This window comes from Portunus trituberculatus, chromosome 40, assembly GCF_017591435.1.
Source record: "Portunus trituberculatus isolate SZX2019 chromosome 40, ASM1759143v1, whole genome shotgun sequence".
NCBI lineage: Eukaryota > Metazoa > Arthropoda > Malacostraca > Decapoda > Portunidae > Portunus > Portunus trituberculatus.
Window position 1 is genome coordinate 3577795 of NC_059294.1, and position 20523 is coordinate 3598317.

Below are 20523 nucleotides of genomic sequence, written 5' to 3' on the forward strand. Positions count from 1 at the left end.
TCCAAGGCCAAGTGGGAAATTTATCTCAAGGAGGGATAAAGGAAATCAGTGGAGGATTACCTGGAGGGGAGGAGATGGAAGCAAATATGGTAATACATACATGAAGGAGGATGAAAACTGTATTGCTTCGCCAAGTGTTTGCCCAGAAAAATTGGAGTTGCTTTTCATCCTCCGAGCGCCATTCTCGGCACCTCGGAAAACTGAGGCTTCGAAAAAGAGATCAAAAGACGCGGAGATACAGCAATGAAACTCGGTAAATAAGCAAATTCTACTTCATTCGATTTTATTTAAGCGGTGGACATCTCCATCCGCTCTACTTAATTCCCCCTTCCTTCCTCCTTCCTTCCTTCCTTCCTTCCTTCCTTCCTCCTTCCTGTTTCCTTCACTCACTCAAAATTAGTTTCCCTCTCGTGTTTTCCCTACCCTCCTCTGCACCTGCCTGATCGCCGCACCGCCACCCTTGTCTGCCCGCCAGACTGTGTACCTTCCCTCTTCCCTCGTGCAAGTTTCCCTTTGACTTGTATTTGTTTTCTGCTTTTGGGTTTCCTTCCTGCGCGGCTCCTGAGTCCAGCCAAGGAGCGGCCGGGGTCCTGTTCTTCCCCCACGTAGGTCCTTGGGAATTAGTAAGTTTCTTCCCACCACGAAACACACAACAACAGAGAGAGAGAGAGAGAGAGAGAGAGAGAGAGAGAGAGAGAGAGAGAGAGAGAGAGAGAGAGCACTCCGTTTGCTTTCTTAGAATACCGTGAAGTTTGTGATGATTAATTAGACGCGTGATGAAAAGCGCTGACCTGATAAGCTCGACTCCAGGCCGATGACGGAAACTTAGTTGCGGAACATATATACACATTTCTCTCCGTGTAAAACCTTCTCTTCTCGCACCCGACGAGAGAGAGAGAGAGAGAGAGAGAGAGAGAGAGAGAGAGAGAGAGAGAGAGAGAGGGGGGGTGAGAGGGTGTGGAGTTCCCTAGCTCTTACCGGCTTGAGCTCTTCGATAACCCCAACAAGGACCTTCTTATCTCAGAGGTCCTCCTGCCGGTGCGCGTGGCCCCTGCATGCCGCGGTAATGGAGTCCCCGAAGGAGTATTGTGGTGGAGGTTATACCACTGGGCCACTGCCTCCTCCTCCTCCTGGTCCTCTCCCTTCATCATCCCTTTGATGCAGGATTCAGGGTCATTTTAAATTTCGGCAGATCAAGAGAGAAAATCTAATGCCAAGGGTTTCAAAAGTTCTCTTGTGGACTTGAGCTCAGCGGTCATGCTACGTTTCGTGTGCATAGGTAGTGTTGTATTTTCTTGCTTTCTTTTTTGTATGAGTGTATTTTAGTTTTTCTTATATTTTTGTATATACTTTTCTGTTATGATGAGAGGAACACGATATCCCAATTCGTCGGGTTGTATTCTCAGCCGTGAAGTCAAGGTTTTAATTAAGTCCGTGGAGTCTGAGGGCCAAAGAGACAATAGTGGACGGGAGAGCGGTGGCAAGAGACGGGAGGATTGTGACAGTGACTGTTATATTGTTGAGGATGAAATAGTAGGGCTACGGAGGCCAACCATTTTGCAATACTTACCAAATAGCGCGAGTGGCGTACAGATAATGGAAGCTTATGCCCATCATACCAGTGTTTGGCAACCTGTTCACTCTGCCAAAACAAGAGGTGTCTGTATTTACTCCCCCTCGTGAGTATGTCGCATATCTATTATCCTCCTTCACCCTTTGCTTCTGAGCCTCTTACTTCTCCTACCTATCATTAGTACTCCTCCATTTTTTCTTTACATTCCTACACCTTTCATCAATATTTTGCAGCCTTTTGTTCTTACCTCGTCTCGGGATGTATACGACGCATCTCCCTCACATCCCCTTATCTCCTTTTATCTATCGCATCTTGTCCCGAGCTCATGCCTGAAGCAACACCTCCTGCACGACTGACCGTCTACGCTCCCATCACCAAACTTTCCTAGCGACACCACCACCACACCTACAATCTCCATCAGTGTCGAGAAATGGGCTAAGAAAGACTGATGGGAGGAGGTGAAGGGCGGCAAGGGAGGAGGGAGAGCAGCAGTATACGCGGCGAGAGGCCAAGCTGCAGCCAGCGAGACAAAGGGGCGAGGAGCTGGGGCAAGGAGGGCCAGGACGAGTCGGGGTTTACGCTGAGCCGGTGGTGAACTGGAAATGCGATCGAGATACAGAGAAGATATTTGGAGGAGGGACGCAATAGAAGAGAGGAGGAGGAGGAGGAGGAGGAGGAGGAGGAGGAGGAGGAGGGAGGAGGAGGAGGAAGAGGAGGAGGACAAGGAGGAAGAGGAGAAAATGAGTCGCAGAAAGTTGGAGAATGAGGCAAATGGGATGTCAGATTAGAGAGAGAGAGAGAGAGAGAGAGAGAGAGAGAGAGAGAGAGAGAGAGAGAGAGAGAGAGAGAGAGACGAAAAGTCCCCATCATCCACACACACTGTCTGGCAGGGACGAACTCTGCGACGCATGTTATGTGGGCGGAACAATAATAATTCCAGGTTGCGCTGCGGTGGCGTCCTGCCCGCTGGATGGTGGGCTACCCGCGGGCCCTTCCTCCACCCCATCACCACCCCACTACCCACCACGCCACGCAGCTGCCACACGCCGCCACAAACCACATCCCTCCCTATAACTTAGAAAATAAACAAATTTTACCATCACCCTTTTAAGTATAGTGTCCTGACCCTTCACGTGGGCACCCGGTACTGAACACTTGGGTAAGACAACACGGCGGGAGGAGCAGAGCAGGGCGGCGGTGCAGGATTGGTGCTGAAGGGAGAGTCCTTGTGGGTAGCAGAGCGGCTCATAGCAGTGACCCTTCCCCCCACAGCCCACCCTCCATCACGTCCTCCCCTCCCGAGCCCCAGCCCCCAGCCAAGCCTCCACCCTGCTGCGTCGAGGGAGGAGGAGGTGGTGGTGGTGGAGGGAAGGGTTTAGGGAGCGAGAGAGAGCAAGTGATGCCGCTGGAGGGGATGTGAAGGGATGGAGAGATGGGCTACAGAAGGAAAGGGAGGAAAGATGATGGTTTAGATAAATTGATGGGCAAGAGAGAGAGAGAGAGAGAGAGAGAGAGAGAGAGAGAGAGTAGAGTGGATTGCTGAGTACAGGTAGGTACAGTACAGTACATAAAAAAAAGAGAGAAAGGAGCAGGGCGTGGCAAAAACCATCTCCAGCATCCATCACTGCCTACAGTCACTCGCTCGCACACTCACGCACCGCCACCACAGCGCACCCCACGGAGGAATGCCAGACAGACCAAGCGAAAATAGGTATGGAAGGGACGAAGGTAGAAAAGCACACGAGGGGGGCTGGGAGGGAGTGACGGTGTGGCAGCTTCGGTGATACTAATGGCGGTGGTAGTGGAAGCTGTAGTGGTGATAATGGTGGTGATGGTGATGTAATAATAGTGGCGATGGACTTGTGATGATGGTGATGGTGATGCAACTCGTCATTCCTACCGATACAAGTGCTTTTCTCTTGTTTTTTTTTTTTCCTGTTTGTCGTCAGGCCGTGATAAAATCCTGTATTGTCAGTTCAGAGGCGAAGAACCAAATTTGCGAGCAGCAGAAAAATAATGGGACTGGAGGGGCGGGACGGCGAAAAAAAGAAGGGGGAAAAAATGAGGCACGCGGGCACAAAAGCGAGGATAATTCTGGCCCAGCCTAACCCGAGGCGCACTGGTGAGAGAGAGAGAGAGAGAGAGAGAGAGAGAGAGAGAGAGAGAGAGAGAGAGAGAGAGAGAGAGAGTGAGTGTGTCTGTTACCTGGATACACTCTCTCAGTTCAGGTAAAATCACGCTAAAACGTTTTTCTAAGTCATTTTTCGCTCGTTCGTTTTTCCATTAAGCCGCTTTTGTATGGAGTTGTGTTCCTCGTACTGTTGCGTTTTTGCTTTAATACTTTCGCAGTTAATCCTTAGTTACTGAGAGGAGCGCTTACTTCTCATTATTGTTTTGTTATCTTTCCTCTGTATGCTTTAAGTCTCAGATGGTTTTATTCTTACCCTTCATTCTACTTCCTCCGTCTGTTTCTGTCAGTTTATCCCTCAGTTCTATTATCTCTTACTCCTCTTTTCTTTTTTTCTTTTTCTTCTTCTTCCTCCTCCTCCTCCTCTTCTGGATCATGTTAGTTTTCCCTTTTACTTTCCAGGAACCTCTTAATCATCTGTTGCTGTGTCTGCTCAGATCCATCAACACTCGTTCCTCCCTCCCTTCCATTCCCTTGCCTGCCCTGCACCCGCCCCTCCCTCCAGGCACACCACCACCACCACCACCACCACCACCACAACCCCTTGATGCCCTCACACCCTCGTGACGCCCAATCACCTTGTTACTCATACCAATCACGCCGGACTCGACCAATTATGGCAGTTCAGTGATCTTCCTACAATCATATATTGATTAAATCTGTCCAATAATAAGAGGAGCTTTTCGATGATTATGGAGGTGGTGGCTCCGGCTCTGGCTCTCTTCCTGACTCTTCTCTTTCTTTCCCTGTATCCACTCTCTTCGTTCCGCTCATCTTTCGTATTTTCGCCAGGACAGTAAATCAATGTTGCTTCTAGATCCGTCATGAATGGTCGCAGCGGGATGTGTGCAATAGCCAACATGTCTCCCATATAGTGACGCAGGTCCCAATGGCTGGATAGGGACCAGATCTTATAATTACAGCGGAATATAATTAAAGACGCTTCCCCTCCGCGCCGTGTGTCAATATAACCTGGAATTAATAGGCGGGACGAGAGGTGCGTCCGTGTCCTGTGTGGCGCGGGTGTGAGAGGCGGAGGGCACTTCCAGGGCGGCGAGGAGCTTCGACTTAAAGGAGAGAGCAACGCGGGGAGCTGTCTGGGCCGCGCGTGGAGGCGGGAAGACGTGCAATTATAAATGACTAACTCCGGGTTTGGAGAAGCCGCGCGCTATCAGTAATTGTTATCAGCGACAACTGTCCGCTCGCTATCTCAACTCCCCTTCCCCCACTCCGACCCTTACCAGATTGCACTGTCCGGGTGTAATTGCTTGCCGGCCTGCTTGCTGCTGCTGCTGATGGTGGTGGTGGTGGTGGTGGTGGTAGGGGAGGGCACGGTGAGGGGAATGGTGATGTGTGTTTGGGGGAGGGGGTGGTGTTGTCCTCGATGTTATACCGGTACTTATCTGCCGGAGTGGGAGGGGGGGGGTTGTGGTTTCTGTCCGAGTTGTCCCTCTCCCCTACACGACTGAGTGAAATCTGTACTTGGTGATTCCACGTGTTGGGTCTTGCACGAGTATAGACGATTCTTTTAACCTCTCTTTGTGTTTGTGTTAAGATCTGTTACATGTAAAGTCTCTCATTTATCTATTTATCATATTTGAAGTGTGTGTGTGTGTGTGTGTGTGTGTGTGTGTGTGTGTGTGTGTGTGTGTGTGTGTGTGTGTGTGTGTTCACTGTTTTATCTGCAGCAGTCTCTGACGAGACAGCCAGACGTTACCCTACGGAGCGAGCTCAGAGCTCATTATTTCCGATCTTCGGATAGGCCTGAGACCAGGCACACGCCACACACCGGGACAACAAGGTCATAACTCCTCGATTTACATCCCGTACCTACTCACTGCTAGGTGAACAGGGGCTACACGTGAAAGGAGACACACCCAAATATCTCCACCCGGGAATCGAACCCCGGTCCTCTGGCTTGTGTGTGTGTGTGTGTGTGTGTGTGTGTGTGTGTGTGTGTGTGTGTGTGTGTGTGTGTGTGTGTGTAATCAGATTTAGCCTTGCCCCTTTAGGAATGACATATATAAAAGAAAATAATGCTTCTTGTACATCAACAGCAGTGTGTTTATATTTTTGAGTAATACTAATCTTTAATACCCTGAGAGCCTGCCCTCTGTCAGTGCTTGTGAGTGTGTATGTTTTTGTTTATATGCTTCGCTGGCAGGCTCCCCGTCCTCCCGTCCTCATCTTTCTCCTTTCTTCCTGCCCCTCGTTCTTCTCCTATGTTGTTTATTTTTAAGGCATAAACAATGGACTACATCCGTGAGGGTATAGAATTTTTTGGTGCGCGGCATAATAGAGGACAATAACTTTACTACCGTGATTCCCAAGATTGAGGGTTGTGGTCAGCAGGGAGGAGGAGGCGTGGCGAGGCTTTATGGATGAGGGACGAAGACTTCATCACCCCTCCCTTTCTCCGCCCTATTCCCATTTTCCTCCTCTTCCTCCTCCTCCTCCTTTTCCTCTCCCATGTCCCTTTTCTGTGTTAATGGTGGCTTTATGCATCCTCGTGAACCTTTCCTTTCTCATCTACCTCTTCTGCCTTATTAAAGCAGACTTTTCTCCTCCGTTCATCTTTCTTCCCTCCTCTCAGAATGGCGTGAGAGTCACCAGCCTTCTCCTCCTCCTCCTCCTCCTCCTTTCATGTAAGCCTCTCCCCACCCTCGTATTCTCCTGTGATTCCCTTCGACCTTGAGAGTGACTTACACGTCCAGATCATTTATGCGGTATCAAAGCAGTGTAGGTTGACGCATCGCATACAATTTTCAAGCTTATGGTCGAGGCAAGCAGTGATCACCGCTGAGATACTCGTAAGATTCCACCACGATATGGGAGGAGGAGAGGGCAAGCGGAACGGCCAAGCTGAGGGTGGAGGGAAGGAATGGGAGAGATGGAAGAAGGCGAGGTACAAGAAAATGGTGGAAAGGTTCAGCCGATCATGGGTGACCAAACTTCGGTCTATAATTATGCATACACTGCTCTCCGGTTTTCCTGCCTCTTTTTTTTTCTCGGTCTCTTTTTTTTTTTTTTTAGGTCACTGCGCACAAGCTGCTCAGTGGTGGCGGGGTCCAGATGTGATGCGGTGCATGGTGGTGGTGGTGGTGGTGGTGGTGATGATGGTGGGTGAGGGGGTGGTGTAATGTGGCGTGGCAGAAGAGGTGGCGTGGCGTGACTTTCTGACCGGTACGTACAGCAGTGTTGCGTGCTGCTCTTAGCGAGGAGCAACGAACCCTGGTGTGGCATGGTATACTGTGGCGTGGCGTGGTGTGGCATGGCGTGTGGCTTGGCGAGGCGTGAAGGATCAGTAAGCTCCAAAGCACCTCCCTTCATCCTCGCCACTTCTAAATCTACTCGAGTCATATACCGCGCGAAGGTCGGGTGATGACTGTAGCATAACTCACATCACTTTTGGCAACACTAGCAACAACAACAACAGCAATAACGATTCCAACGGCTGCTGCAATGGTAGCAATAACAGCAGCGAAAGTCATTGAGCTACACCCGCTGCCACTACTGGCCCTAAAACTAAGCCACTTCAGGCCTGACACCATCATATGCAAGTTTAAGCATACGCCAGGTCACAACTCCTCACCTAACGCCAAACAAGATACATATACACCGAAAACCAACCAGCCACGGCTCTCTCTCTCTCTCTCTCTCTCTCTCTCTCTCTCTCTCTCCTGGTCCACATGACTGCTGTAGCAGCCCGGCGGACGCGAGCATCACCGTCACTACCAGCACCACCACCTCCACCATCATCATTATCGCGGGAAGATCATGCACGATATATGTGACTTGAAAGAGGAGGAGGAGGAGGAGCAGGAGGAGGAGTAAGAGGAGGAGGAAGGAAAGGGAGACAGAGAAAGAGACGATCATCAAAGAAAGACGAAGAAAGATGGTGAAAATAGGTAAAGAGGAAGGAGATAACTAGGTAAAATAAGTAAACGAGATGTGAAGGAGAGTCATAATATATATTACGTGGCCTTGGAAGAATGGAAGGAAAGGGTAGATGGAGAGCTGGATAGGATGGGGCACGGGGGCATACCTGTGTTATTGCGGGTGTCGGGTCATCCATCGTGAGAGACATCTCATTACCTACACTTAATAAGGGGATGGCAAGGTACGGCCGCGAGGGTGCGCTATCGTTGCAAAGGGCGACGTGGGGGCGACCCAGGGAACAGGCGAATTGGCGGGCAGAAGGGAGGCGGGAATGAGCAGGAGGGCGGAGGCAGGGAGCGGATAGATGGAGTGAGGAGCAGGAGGAAAGCTTACAGGGGAAGAGGGGGCAGGTGAGGGAGGCAAGGAGGAGAGGAGAAAAGATGGAGTGGATAAAGTTTGGAGTGGTTGTGCAAAGGAACTAGGCGGTCAGTTCAGTCCCGTGCTAGCAGGGGAGGAGTTGGATGTCAGCTGTAGATGCGAAAAGGAACTTGAATAAAGAAAAGGGAAAAGAAAAAAATCCTTTGACGTATAGCGTACAGAACTCTACTTTTCTTCTCACTGTTTGATCTCTATTCCAGCTTGCAGTGATGGAGTTAACTTTATTGTTTTACCTCTTTTAAAGGCAACGCTATGACACTTGACATTAGCAGCTGAAGAGATGAGTAGCTTAATGATGGATCTTGTTGTGAGAAAAACAGTCTGCATCTGTATCACTTACAAAAAATATCGTGTCACTCAAAACAACAAAATTTCGAATAACGTGTTGAAACTCTACCAATACCTCTGAATGTTGTGATTTTATGATTCTCTCTCTCTCTCTCTCTCTCTCTCTCTCTCTCTCTCTCTCTCTCTCTCTCTCTCTCTCTCTCTCTCTCTCTCTCTCTCTCTCTCTCTCTCTCTCTCTCTCTCTCTCTCTCTCGTTACTATAGTTAAATCGCAATACAGAATATACAAATAAATGCATACAAATAGCTATTCAAATACAAAAGAGTGCATGCATCAGCGATCCCGTGATGAGCGGCACGCTACAACTGACGGGAAAAGAACAGATGCTGACCCCAGTGACTCATCTCAGTTCAGCCAGACATACGAGTAGCACTGCTGATGAGGAAAAGAAGAAAAGACTCAGAAATAAAAGCGAGCGCGAACAGGTAATGAGTTTTGGGGAGGATTAAAAATGACAATGAAAAACCCCTTAAGGAGAGGAAGCCGTGACGAATGTGGCGAAAGGGGTTCAGGATAAAGTGGATGAGGGGAGAGGAGAGAGAGAGAGAGAAGGACAGCAGTTGTTGGTGATGGGAAAAGGGAATTTGTTTGAGGGGTCTAAGGTGGAGACAGGGGGTAACTAGCTTTGGATGGGGGGTATAATTACAGAGGTGAGGCTAATTAAGGTTAGGGGGAGACTATTCTAATCAACAAACGGTAATTATAACTCTTCACGGAGGGTTTTTAAACGAGGGAGTGGTGATTAGATGGAAGGGGAGGAAGGGAGAGACAGGGAGAGATAACCAGATGGGCGGGCGAGGGAAGGTGTTCGTCAGCCTCCTGCAACACTACCTTCCACTAATGATGCAGGTAATTGCCGCGCACCTGTAATAGAGTCCAAGTTTGAACAGGGAAGTGTGACGGAAGAAAAATGCACAAACCAGACCCGCCGCAGCTCACTCTTCTTTATTTCCTTCCTTTCCTTCTGCGGCTTCAGGAGGAAAGCGTCGTGGCTATCAAGACTTTGCTATATTATATTCCTGTGAGGTTTCAAAAGTGTATGATGGTGGTATGTGGTCTATATGGTGGTGATGCATACTTGGGTTCCTGTTGACATGACTTACTGCAGTGTGTGTGTGTGTGTGTGTGTGTGTGTGTGTGTGTGTGTGTGTGTGTGTGTGTGGAGGGGAGGGGAGGGGAGGAGAATGTTAGCGTCGTGGTCAAAAGTTGAATAACCTTCCGCACTCTCCTCTACTGTGTTTTGTGTGCTAACCCTTGATCTTTAGTCCTCTAACTTGCTGACATCCTCTTGACAAGACCCGACAGTTGATAGATTCATGGCGGATCACAGGAGTTAAGAGTGAGAGGAAACATGACACCGGAAAAGGAAGTTTGGTACGTTACTGCACTTCTGACAATGTCTATACGTACGCACTGCAAATATACCGAACTCATATTTTGCTTGCCTACCCTTGACTTTAGCTTTTGATTTATAGACTAAGTTACATGAATTTTCGAAAGATAGACAGATACATCCATTCATACATACACAGATAGTTATTGATCAACAACCATTATATATTTTGTTTTATTGTCAGGCACGTGTCTATTGTCATTCCTCCTTTGAAACTCAAGTGTTAACAGTTTATATTACAGCATTGTGACGCCAATATGCAAAGGGAGAACTACCGAAGACATTAATTTGTTGTTGTGTGTAAATTAAAAGGTGTTTACTCATCTTTTATATATTCAAACGCACATGTTTCTCTGCCATATACGAAAGCAAGCTAAAGTGTCTAAAATTAAAGAAAACAAAAATCTCAATGCGAATGACCTTTAAAAGTCACCACAAACAACCTTCCCCCTGTTAGGTCACGAGACAATAAAGACACCACCATAAACCGCTTCCCTCCCCCTTCCTCTCCTTCCATCTTTACTCCCTTACCTCCTCCACCACTCTTCCCTCCCACCTTACGCCCACCTTCTCCTCCATCTTTCCTCCCATTCCTTCTAACTTTCTCTTCTCTTCTTTCGTCCTTCCTCCTTTAGTCCACTTCTTTTTCACTCTCTCAGTCCTCCTGTTCTTATTTTATATCTACCTCTTCTTCCATCTTTTCTTCCTCCCTTCCTTCATTTTCCTTCGATCATTTATCTTTTTGACCTTTTTCCCTCTCTTTTCTTCATTTATTTCCTATTCTTTCATCCTCTGCCTTTCGCCCACCTCTTAAATATTTCCCCCTTTCCTTCTCTTTTCTTCTAATTTTTTCTCCCTTCTTTTCGTTCATCCCGATTCTAAACTTTACTGTGTTTTCTTTCCCACTCTCCCTTCTTTCACTCCCTATCCCTTCCTCTCACTTGGCGCCCATATCACGGTCGATCATCTGGTTTGTTTTATTAAGACACACAATCATGTACCAAGTTGACAGCGGCGGGGCGGCAGTGGGCGTGGGAGGGGCGCAATAAAATGTTAATCAGGCCTATCAATATGGTCGGGGAAGCCTCGGTTACAATATCGACGTAACGACCATAGTGACGGAGGCGGCCAAGGAAGGAAGAAGGAAGGGACAATAATAGGCTATGGCCGGACGTGTGTGTGTGTGTGTGTGTGTGTGTGTGTGTGTGTGTGTGTAGTGAGGGCGGTATTTCATTCCCATGGCCTTTAAATGTCGCTCTTAGTGGATATTTAAACGTAAGCGCTGTGGTCGTGAACCTTACCCTTCTCTGCTATTCTTCTTACGCCCAGATATTCTCCCACACTCTTATTTCCTATTTGTTCTGTGTTTTTGTATTCCAATGTTTCTTATTTTCCCTTTTCACACTCCAGGGACGGCTCTGAGCCTCCATAGGGGCCAGCCGCCATATAGCGGTGTAATTACTTTCTCGGAGATGGAGGCACGGACAAGACCCTCGAACTAGACAGTGGAAATATGTTTCGAGATGGGAATGGAATGGAGGCAGGGTGGGAGGGTAGAGGGAAGGTACAAATGGAGATAGATCATCATAAAAGAAAGAAAAAAATGTACAGGGAATTCGTTGGTGGTAAAATATATGACCAAGAGATGGACATTCTAATATTGGTCATAGTTCTGTTATTGGCAGCGGCTTTGGTGATCCTGTAAAGGAGGGATGGCAAGTCAGTGCAGGGTAAGGTTTGTCAGAGTATAGTAGAGTAGGACAGGGTTCGGTAAAGGCAAGACGAGGCAAAACAGGATTTGGCAGAGCAGGGCAGAACAAGCTTGTACAGGGGAGGGCAGGGATGGACTGGGCAGGGCAGGGCAGGGCAGGGCAGGGCAGAGAAGAGTTGTGGTTTGAACCCAGAAGCCCAACACGACACTGCCAAAGGCCTGCTGTCTGCCTCTATAGGTGATCCATCTTTGTTCTGGCCGGACCCAATTTTATTACATCTCGCTCTCTTCCTTCCTCCGCCGCCCGTCGAAGACCTTCCGTGGCTCACACTCAGCTGAATGTTCCCTGGAGACCGGCAGCCGACCCAGCAAACACTCCTCCAGCCTCAATATTGCATTAAAGTCCCCCAAACGCTCGCGCTTCACAGACCGGCAACCTTCCTGGCTGGTCGGGATAAAACAACAAATATATGCGACGAAAATAACCGTGTAGATACAGCAAATTGGGTATTGGTGCCCCGGGGGAAGGTTTCGACCAACACGAGACGAGGTGGCGTGGCTTCCCCAATCCCTTATCACCCCGGCACCTACGACGCCTGGCCACGATTTACTACGCTGGACCCGAGTGACTTGAGATACATAGCGCTCATTCCAAAAGTTATCTACCGTTCCAATTTCGCTTCGTACCACTAACAGATAAATCCCCAGCCTAGGAAGCGCCGTGCGGGCAGAGGAGAGAGAGAGAGAGAGAGAGAGAGAGAGAGAGAGAGAGAGAGAGAGAGAGAGAGAGAGAGAGAGTGAAGGTTATCGGGGAAGAAGAGGAGCAGCAATATCTTTGGGTCGCAAATTTGTGGCTCAAACACGAATTCCTGTTCAGTTAGGCGCAGGACTTTTCTCCATGTGAGTTATAAGTATTGTAGAACGTGCTTGCCTGGTTCCAGTCACGTGCACGGGTGTTACTCACATTTGTCTTCTGTTTCACCTGTTTACCTTGTTGCTTGCTGATAATAATCCAATATCCTGCCCTACTCTCTCTCTCTCTCTCTCTCTCTCTCTCTCTCTCTCTCCTTTACCTAACACCCTTCATTCCATACCCCCTTCTATCCCTTGTTAACCCCAGGCGGCAAGCTCCTTATATGGTGACTGTGTGTGTGTGTGTGTGTGTGTGTGTGTGTGTGTGTGTGTGTGTGTGTGTGTGTGTGTGTGTGTGTGTGTGTGTGTGTTGCGGACTGAATGAGGAAAATAAAGAAAAGAAGGAGGAAGAGCAGACCGAAGAAGGGAGGGAGGTTGAAGAGAAGAGGAGGAGGAATAGTAGGAGGAGAAGAGGGTGGCAGACGAGGAGGAAGAGGAAGAGGAGGAAGAGGAGGAAGAGGAGGTTGAGATCTCCGCCTGTGTTAACGATTACCCTTTTCTCGGGGCGTAAAACCGATACCATCAATCCGCCAACATGGAATATTACAAGGTGGGGAGACAGGGTGAGGGAGATAGGGAGGCAGGGGCGGGCAGATAGAGGGGCGAGTGTTAGAATCCTTGATAGGAGACGGAGGCAGTAGGAAAGGGGTGTATATAAATGATATGGGTGAAGAGAGAGAAGAAGACAGGAATTGCAATAGAAAAGGACAGGGGTTGTGAGATAAGATGATGCTCGATAGTGAGAGAGAGAGAGAGAGAGAGAGAGAGAGAGAGAGAGAGAGAGAGAGAGAGAGGCTGACTGAGTGCCTGACTGCCTAACTGAGTGTCTGACTTTGCGAAATGGGTTGTTAATGAAAGAAGATTGATGATAATGTAGAATAACAACATGAAAAGTCGTACACAAATAAAAGCAGCGGGAGGGAGACTCAAAAAAATAACAACACACAAATTACCGCAGGACACGAATTCCACATCCACCATCCATCTTTATACCTCCTAAACTTCACTTACACCCATCCCGTCCACCCGCACTCCCCCTCTACCCCTCCTTCCAACTGCTCTACCTCACATCCATCCTCATCTCCTTGTGACCCCCCATCTGCCCCACGCCTCTCCACTCCCCGACACTGCCGCCTCACACCCTTCCCCTGGAGCCGAGGAGTCGGGCAACACGTGGAGGGCAGCGGTGAGTGGCAGGGAGGGGCCGCGGACGGACAACTATACACCCGCTGCCCCACGCCACACGCACGCCCGTCCGCCCACACCTTACCTCGATCGCTCTCCAGTACATGCATCCATGCCTCCCTGTGCTGAACTATCTTGAGAGAGAGAGAGAGAGAGAGAGAGAGAGAGAGAGAGAGAGAGAGAGAGAGAGAGAGAGAGAGGGGGGTATGGAATGGGGGTATATGCAACACCTCCAATATTTTTTTCTTCCTCTCTTCTTAACGTCGTAATATTATTCTCACCCAGCTAATTGATCTCAGGCTCCGCGGCTCACTCTTTTGCCTCCTTCACCTCCGAGGCACCAGGTTAGCAAGGCATCCGTCAAGGGGCACCGAAAGAAAACTGGAAGCGGGGCGGACTGACGAGCGAGATAATGAGACGTCACAGGCTCCAGCGCACCTTCCGCGTCATCCAGGTGCTTAAACGCTCGCCAGATTTCGTCTGAATATAAAACAGCTCTTCCGGCTCATGAGTAAGTCCTGTTGGATAAATTCTCGCCGCCATATTTTACGCTGCCCGGGCTGATTTTGAGATGCTTCACGCTGCTCCTTAGCCTGTAAAGTTACTAATCTACTAATACCAGTTTGCTATTCTCTATCGCGTCAGGCTGATGTTTGCACTCAACTGGCATGGGCAGAAAACTGGCCAAGACTTCCCGACCAATGCTAAATCGGTCAACTCCATGAATCGGTCAAGAAAGGTCGGTCAAAATACTCACCCAGCGGAACCTTTCCAGATCCAAGACAACACAGAACCTTCGCCTCTACGTTCCGTTGCCTCAGAGGTGGTTACATTCCTTCTTCTCTCGTCTTTGGTATCTCGCCGAGCTCCTCTCCGTGTTAGCCTTGGAGACTTGAGGGAGAAGCGAGTGACACACTGATCTTATCACAACACTCGCTTGGCTTAGTGCAGTGGGCCACGGGAGGGGGACGGAAAGTCGGGAAATATCTTATAAAAGTTCTGGACCGAAGATGACGGAGAGGAATGCTTGCCTGCCACTGACTGAAGCAAAGTTAGGAAAGCTTTGAAAGATTTGGCCCAAGTTCGGGTATTCATTGAGGAAAATAAATACCACGTCAGCTCACCAACCAACAGTAACCACTGTCCATTATATTTACAAGGCTTTAAACCTTTTTACTGGTACCAATAAAGGTTGTCGTCCTTATCCGTCACAGTAAAATCGGTGCGTTTTCTTTTGCCGCAATAAATACAATTCCCAGTGCACTCTTCGGAGAATTGGTGGAAAAGCACCTGCCCGCAGAAGCCGAAAGTAAGTGGAGACCCAAACGGCGCCTCCATTCCGAGACCCACTTTTGCGTAAACCCGACGGTGAAAACTAGGCGGCTTTTTTTAAGGTTACTGCTGCGAGTGATTGAAAGGTGAGGCAGCCTGAGAGTTGTGGAAGGAGGAGGAGGAGGAAGAGGAGGAGGAGGAGGAGGAGGAGGAGGAGGAGGAGGAAGAGTGGTAAGGAGGATGAAGAAGAGGAGGAAGGTAGAGAGGAAAAATAAGAGGCAGGGACTTTAAAGAGATAAGAGAATGAAGTAGAAATGCAAATGTGTGAGGAAGCCGAGAGAAATGACAGGGAAGAGAGGATATGGTGAAAAATGTAAGGAGGAATGAGGATGTAAAGCTGAAAATTGTCATAAAGGAACAGAGAGGTGGAAAGAGAAACGAGGAACTGCAAATTATGGACGAGAAACACGATGCAAAAGCTGGGAGGGACGTGGCAAGAAGACGCTAACGAAGAAAGGAAACAGAGGAGAAAAGGTGAACTAAAGAAGGCTGCCACATCGGGATATAAAGAGTAACAAAGGCCCCTCAGCTGACCGTAACCTGCTAAAGACGCAACAAAAGTGGTAATGTTAACAGCTCAACCAGCCACCTCCAACGACCCCCTCAGTCCTCATTAGCAAGTCAAACTACGCGCCCTTCGATACCCCCTCCTCCTACTTCTCTTCCTCCTCCTCCTCCTCCTCCTCCTCCCCATCATTCCTTACCCCTTCATCCTCACCTCACCTCCCCTCCTCTTCATCATGACCCTCATCTCGCTCCTCTCCCATTCCATTACCCATTCCTCTCTTCCTCCTCCTCGTAGTCTTATTCCTCCAAAGCCGGTACAGGTCCAGCTTCTCACCTCCACCCCCCATCCACTGTATGCCCCGGTAACGTCCCTCCCTCCCCTGCCCTCACTCTTGCCCTACTTCTCACCCGTCTACTCCCACCTGCTCATTCCAAGCAACATCATCACCATCCAACACTATAACTACCACTACCATAAGTATTGCACCATTGCTTGTTTGATCGTCACACACTGACTGCCTGCCCAGAGCATAATTCGCGTTGCTTGTCTTATATTATCCGCCACGAGTCTGCTGCATCCGACGTTGCAAGATCGAGGAAAGTGTTTTTTGCGGTTCCTAGGAGAGCCGCGGGCGTGTTAAGAAAATGACGTGAGGAATCCAGTTATGAGCTCGAATCTTGGAATAAGCCTGAGGGAGGGAGGGATGGAGGAGGAGGGTTGAAGGGAAGAACAACATAGTATAGGAAAATGTTTATGGCGATAGGCGGGGAGGTAAATATACTACATCTATCCCTTTCCTCCTTACCCCCTTGGCTATGCAGGGAAGGAAGGGTGAAAGAGGGAGAAAAAAAATGTAAAAGGGTGGAGAACTAAAGGAGTATAAATCATGAGTTTAAACACGTCTTATAAAATATGTATATGCACTATTTATCAATTAGGTAACGAAGTGTGAAATTTTACAGGCTTGACCACGAGACGCCAGGCTGACAAAATGATCGTCCGAGATTAATACGAAAATTAGACCCGACGGAGGGACCTGCTCATCCCACCCTTCCCCGCCTCCCTCTTCCTCCTTCCTTCCTTCCAGCACAAGGCGAAGGTGACGACGGAGAATTGGGCCGCGTGTAGGTCGTAGTCAGGCAGGTGAAAGGTGGACAAAAAGGGTGACGGTACAAGAGTGAGGAACAACAGGGAGGGAGATGGGAAGGCGTACCAAAAAATGCCGGATGAAAAGCAAGAGATGACCAGTGCGGGATGAACTGAAAGGAAAGGTAGAGGGAGGACTTAAAGGGAAGGACTGGCGGGAAAAAAGAACGAAGGCGATACAGGGAAGTGATGGAGGAGAAAAACGCGAAATGATCTGAATGAGGGACTTCTTTTGAAGCGCGAGGAAATGCAAGTGTCGCGGAATGTGAAGCGCAAATAAAGAAAAGAAAAAAAAGGGAAGAAAGAGGGTGAAGAGAAAGAATAAGACAAAGGAAAAGTTATTCAGGAGGAGAGAAGTCGAAAAATATGCGAAAAGAGAGAGAGAAAAAAAAACAAAATAAAGAGGGCGAGGAGAAGGAAAGACGAGGAGAGACGAGGGAGAGGCAGGGAGTGGAGGGTCGGGATGTCGGTGTTTTATTGCAGGGTGTCTGGAAGAGGCCGGTCGGTCAGTCAGTCGGTTTCTCCCTCTTTCTCTCCCTCCTCCCGGCACTGATGCTATCACGCCCACACACACGCACACACGCCCTGCACACACACACACACACACACACACACACACACACACACACACACACACACACACACACACACACACACACACACACACACACACGTAATACACACAGTCCGATGTAAAGGCGCACACTCTGAAGACCTACAAGAGAAAATCCTTTGAGCTTACAGAAAACAAGGTTCACCGGAGGCAATAAATGTGTGAAAAGTGAGTCGATGAGAGGCGGGGAGATGGTGGAGCGGGGCAGGGGAGAGAGGCACGGGTGGGGAGGCACAGGTGCTTGTGAGGCAATATTGGACTGGACACAACACGGAGATGCAGAAGTACTCACGCGTGAGGTAGAGGACGGTGGCCAGCGCGCCTAGCACCAGCAACAGCAGCAGCACCACGGCGGTCAGCACCATGCACACCCGCCGCCTCCCACCCTCGCCACGCATAAACTTCACCTTCCATACCCTAAATAGTCCTTGGCGTTTCAGTTTGGCGGGTGTGGGCGTCGCTCCTCCCTTGCCATGGCGCGCAGAGGAGCGGAGGGAAGGCGTGGTGTTATGGGCGGGTGTGGGCGGGGTGTGAGTGGGCTCGCGGGCCAGCAGGGCGGATACAGTTGGCAGAATGGAAGAGGATGTGGAGTTTCCGCAGGAGTCGGTCCGAACGAGGTACTTGGCCGGGGTTCCGGAGGACAGATGGGAGGAGGCAGCCGATGCCGCCCTCAGCGAGCCGCGGGCGTTATTGTAGTTAAGAGTGGGTGTGCCGGCGCCGCCTTCGCGTGGATACAGGTGTGGCTGGGCGTAGATGGGCTCAGTGCTGGAGTAGTCGCTGCCACCGTAGTGATAGTCCGGCCGCTGGTCCAGTCCGGGGTCCAGCCGGTGTTCATGGGGATCCAGCTGGTGCTCGCGGGGGTCCAACCGAGGATCACGCGGGTCCATGTGTTCGCGTGGGTCCCGGTGGTCCCTATGGTCCCTGTGGTCCCTGGGGTCACGTGGGTCCCTGGGGTCCACATGGTCTCGGGGATCTACATGGTCGCGGGGGTCCACGTGGTGGTCGCGGGAGTCCATACGGTGGTCGCGGTGATCGAGGTGCTCCCGTATGTCTCGTGGGTCCACGTGGTGATCTCGAGGGTCTCGGTGATTGTCCCGGTGGTCCAAGTGATCACGGGGGTCAGCGTGGTCCCGGTGGTCTAGGTGGTCGCCGCGATGACCGGGACACTGGTAGACGTGGTCGTGGCCACGGGGAGCCTGGCAGGAGTACATGGGCTCGCTGTGAGGCACGTGGGAGTGCGGGGCGAGGTGGGCGGGGCACAGGGGCGGCAGCGAAGGATCAGGGTAGTGGGATGAGGTGGTGGTGTGGCCTGGTGTCTGGGCTGGCGAGGACACGGGGCCTCCAGACACTTGCACCACAGCCCCAGGCAACACGTTCCCTGGAATGCCCGTCACGCCCAGCACGCGTCCGTTGTGAACGTGAGCAATGTGTTGTGGGACGCCCACTGGCCTAGCATTATGGGCGTGGGCGTGGTGGATGGCGGGGAGGTGGTGTGGTCGCCGTTGGGACATGTTGCGTGGGGCCCCTCGCGCGCTCTCGTAGACGGACTGGTCGCTGTCGAGGAACGCCGGGTTCTCCATCTGCAAGGACACAGGAAATGGGTCAGTCAGAGCAGGTAGCAGCGCGTAAAGCAGCTAGATGCACACTGCGTCTCAGCCACCAGTCCACCCACACCCGCCCAACCCACACCTCAGTATATCACACACACACACTTACACTTATAGCCATTAATCACGCCACAATAGTCCCGCCTTCCCTCCTTATTGCCGTTTATCCTTCACAACACAACAGTCATGGCAGACCCCTATCCTCTGCTGCACCCTCACTTCTCCGTCCTCACCCTAGCTCACTGTCTCCCCGCCCACATCCCCAGTCCCCGCCCAGACTCCGCCCCGCCGCCGCCCACACACCTGCTCGGAAACCACAGTCATCCACACTCCAACACACCCCACCGGCGATACCAATTAACACCAAAACACTACCACCACACCTCACTTCCTCCCTCTTCTCCTCCTCCTCTTTAACTTTTCTCTTCATCCCTCCTCCTCCTCGTCCTTGTCCTCATCCTCTTCCTCCTCCTCGACATCCAACTACTTCGATCAAGCGATTCAAACAGCTCCAAAGTAAACACTAATATCGTTCTATTTTTCCGTCAAGGCAACTCCTCCCCCTGATCTTTAGGGACCCAAAGGCGCCCTGTGTAAACGAGCAGGCAATTTGTAAGCTGTTCCTTCAAAAGTCAACATCAGCAAGTCGAATAGATTACAGGTAAATTAAGTCAACATTCCCTTGTTTTCTGTAGTTTAATTACACCACAGGTAACACAGAATGTAGTGGCCGACCATACGCACTACATCAGGTGAAAACAAAGCAAGTGTGTGTAGTAAAGTACCGACACAGTAAAGCAAGGCAAATATTTACGTACCTATTCTCATTAATACACGAATAGGAAAAAAAATATACAAAATATATTCACGCCATGTATCAGGGAGAGAGGGAAGGAGGAAGGAGGGGAAACATTTACACATTACCATTACATTACCAATGAGAGAGAGAGAGAGAGAGAGAGAGAGAGAGAGAGAGAGAGAGAGAGAGAGAGAGAGAGAGAGAGAGAGAGAGAGTAACAATGAATTCACGAAATGCATCAGGTAACTTAGTTCGCTTCGTCCTTTGTTCCAGGTGTGTGTGTGTGTGTGTGTGTGTGTGTGTGTGTGTGTGTGTGTGTGTGTGAGTGTGTGTGTGTGTGTGTGTGAATGTGTGTGTGTCCGTCCACGTGTTTGTGCTTCTGTTCGTCAACACGCTGCTAAGAGCTTCATTTCCTTTCCAATCTGGCTATCAGGTGTTTGTTCCGACTGCCGCAGAGGTGAGAAGAAAACGGAGGGGAGAGAGTAAAGGCGAAGGAAGGAGGCCACGAGAGAGAGAGAGAGAGAGAGAGAGAGAGAGAGAGAGAGAGAGCGAGGGGAGAGCGAACGCGGGAGAGGGGAAATAATGAGAAAGGAATTAGTTGGAGCAGAGCAGTAAAAAGGAAGGGGGAAGTATCGGAGGAACAGAAGACTGAGAAGGAGGAGGAGGAGGAGGAGGAGGAGGAGGAGGAGGAGGAGGATCAAGATGGAAATGAAGTGAAGGAAAAGGAGGAGGAGGAGGAAGAGTAGAGGGAGAAGAAAGACAAGGAAGATTACATGGAGGGAACATGAGAGAGAGAGAGAGAGAGAGAGAGAGAGAGAGAGAGAGAGAGAGAGAGAGAGAGAGATGATAAAGAGGTAAGAGAATACAAAGAATTGCTGAAGGAGGAGAAGG

At 50.0% G+C, this 20523-nt stretch overlaps 1 protein-coding gene across 6 annotated transcripts in view; it reads right to left on the reverse strand.

The window, feature by feature from the left end:
• The window catches only part of LOC123516356, a 244757-nt gene that overhangs the window by 185405 nt on the left and 38829 nt on the right, over positions 1-20523 (reverse strand). For 5 of the 6 annotated variants that reach the window (XM_045275655.1, XM_045275656.1, XM_045275653.1 and 2 more), the window contains exon 2: positions 17519-18806. In XM_045275655.1, the coding sequence (XP_045131590.1) occupies positions 17519-18806 (1288 nt within the window). Of the gene's footprint in view, positions 1-17518; positions 18807-18942; positions 19032-20523 lie in introns of those variants that run through there. The other variant, XM_045275654.1, reaches the window with a different exon arrangement.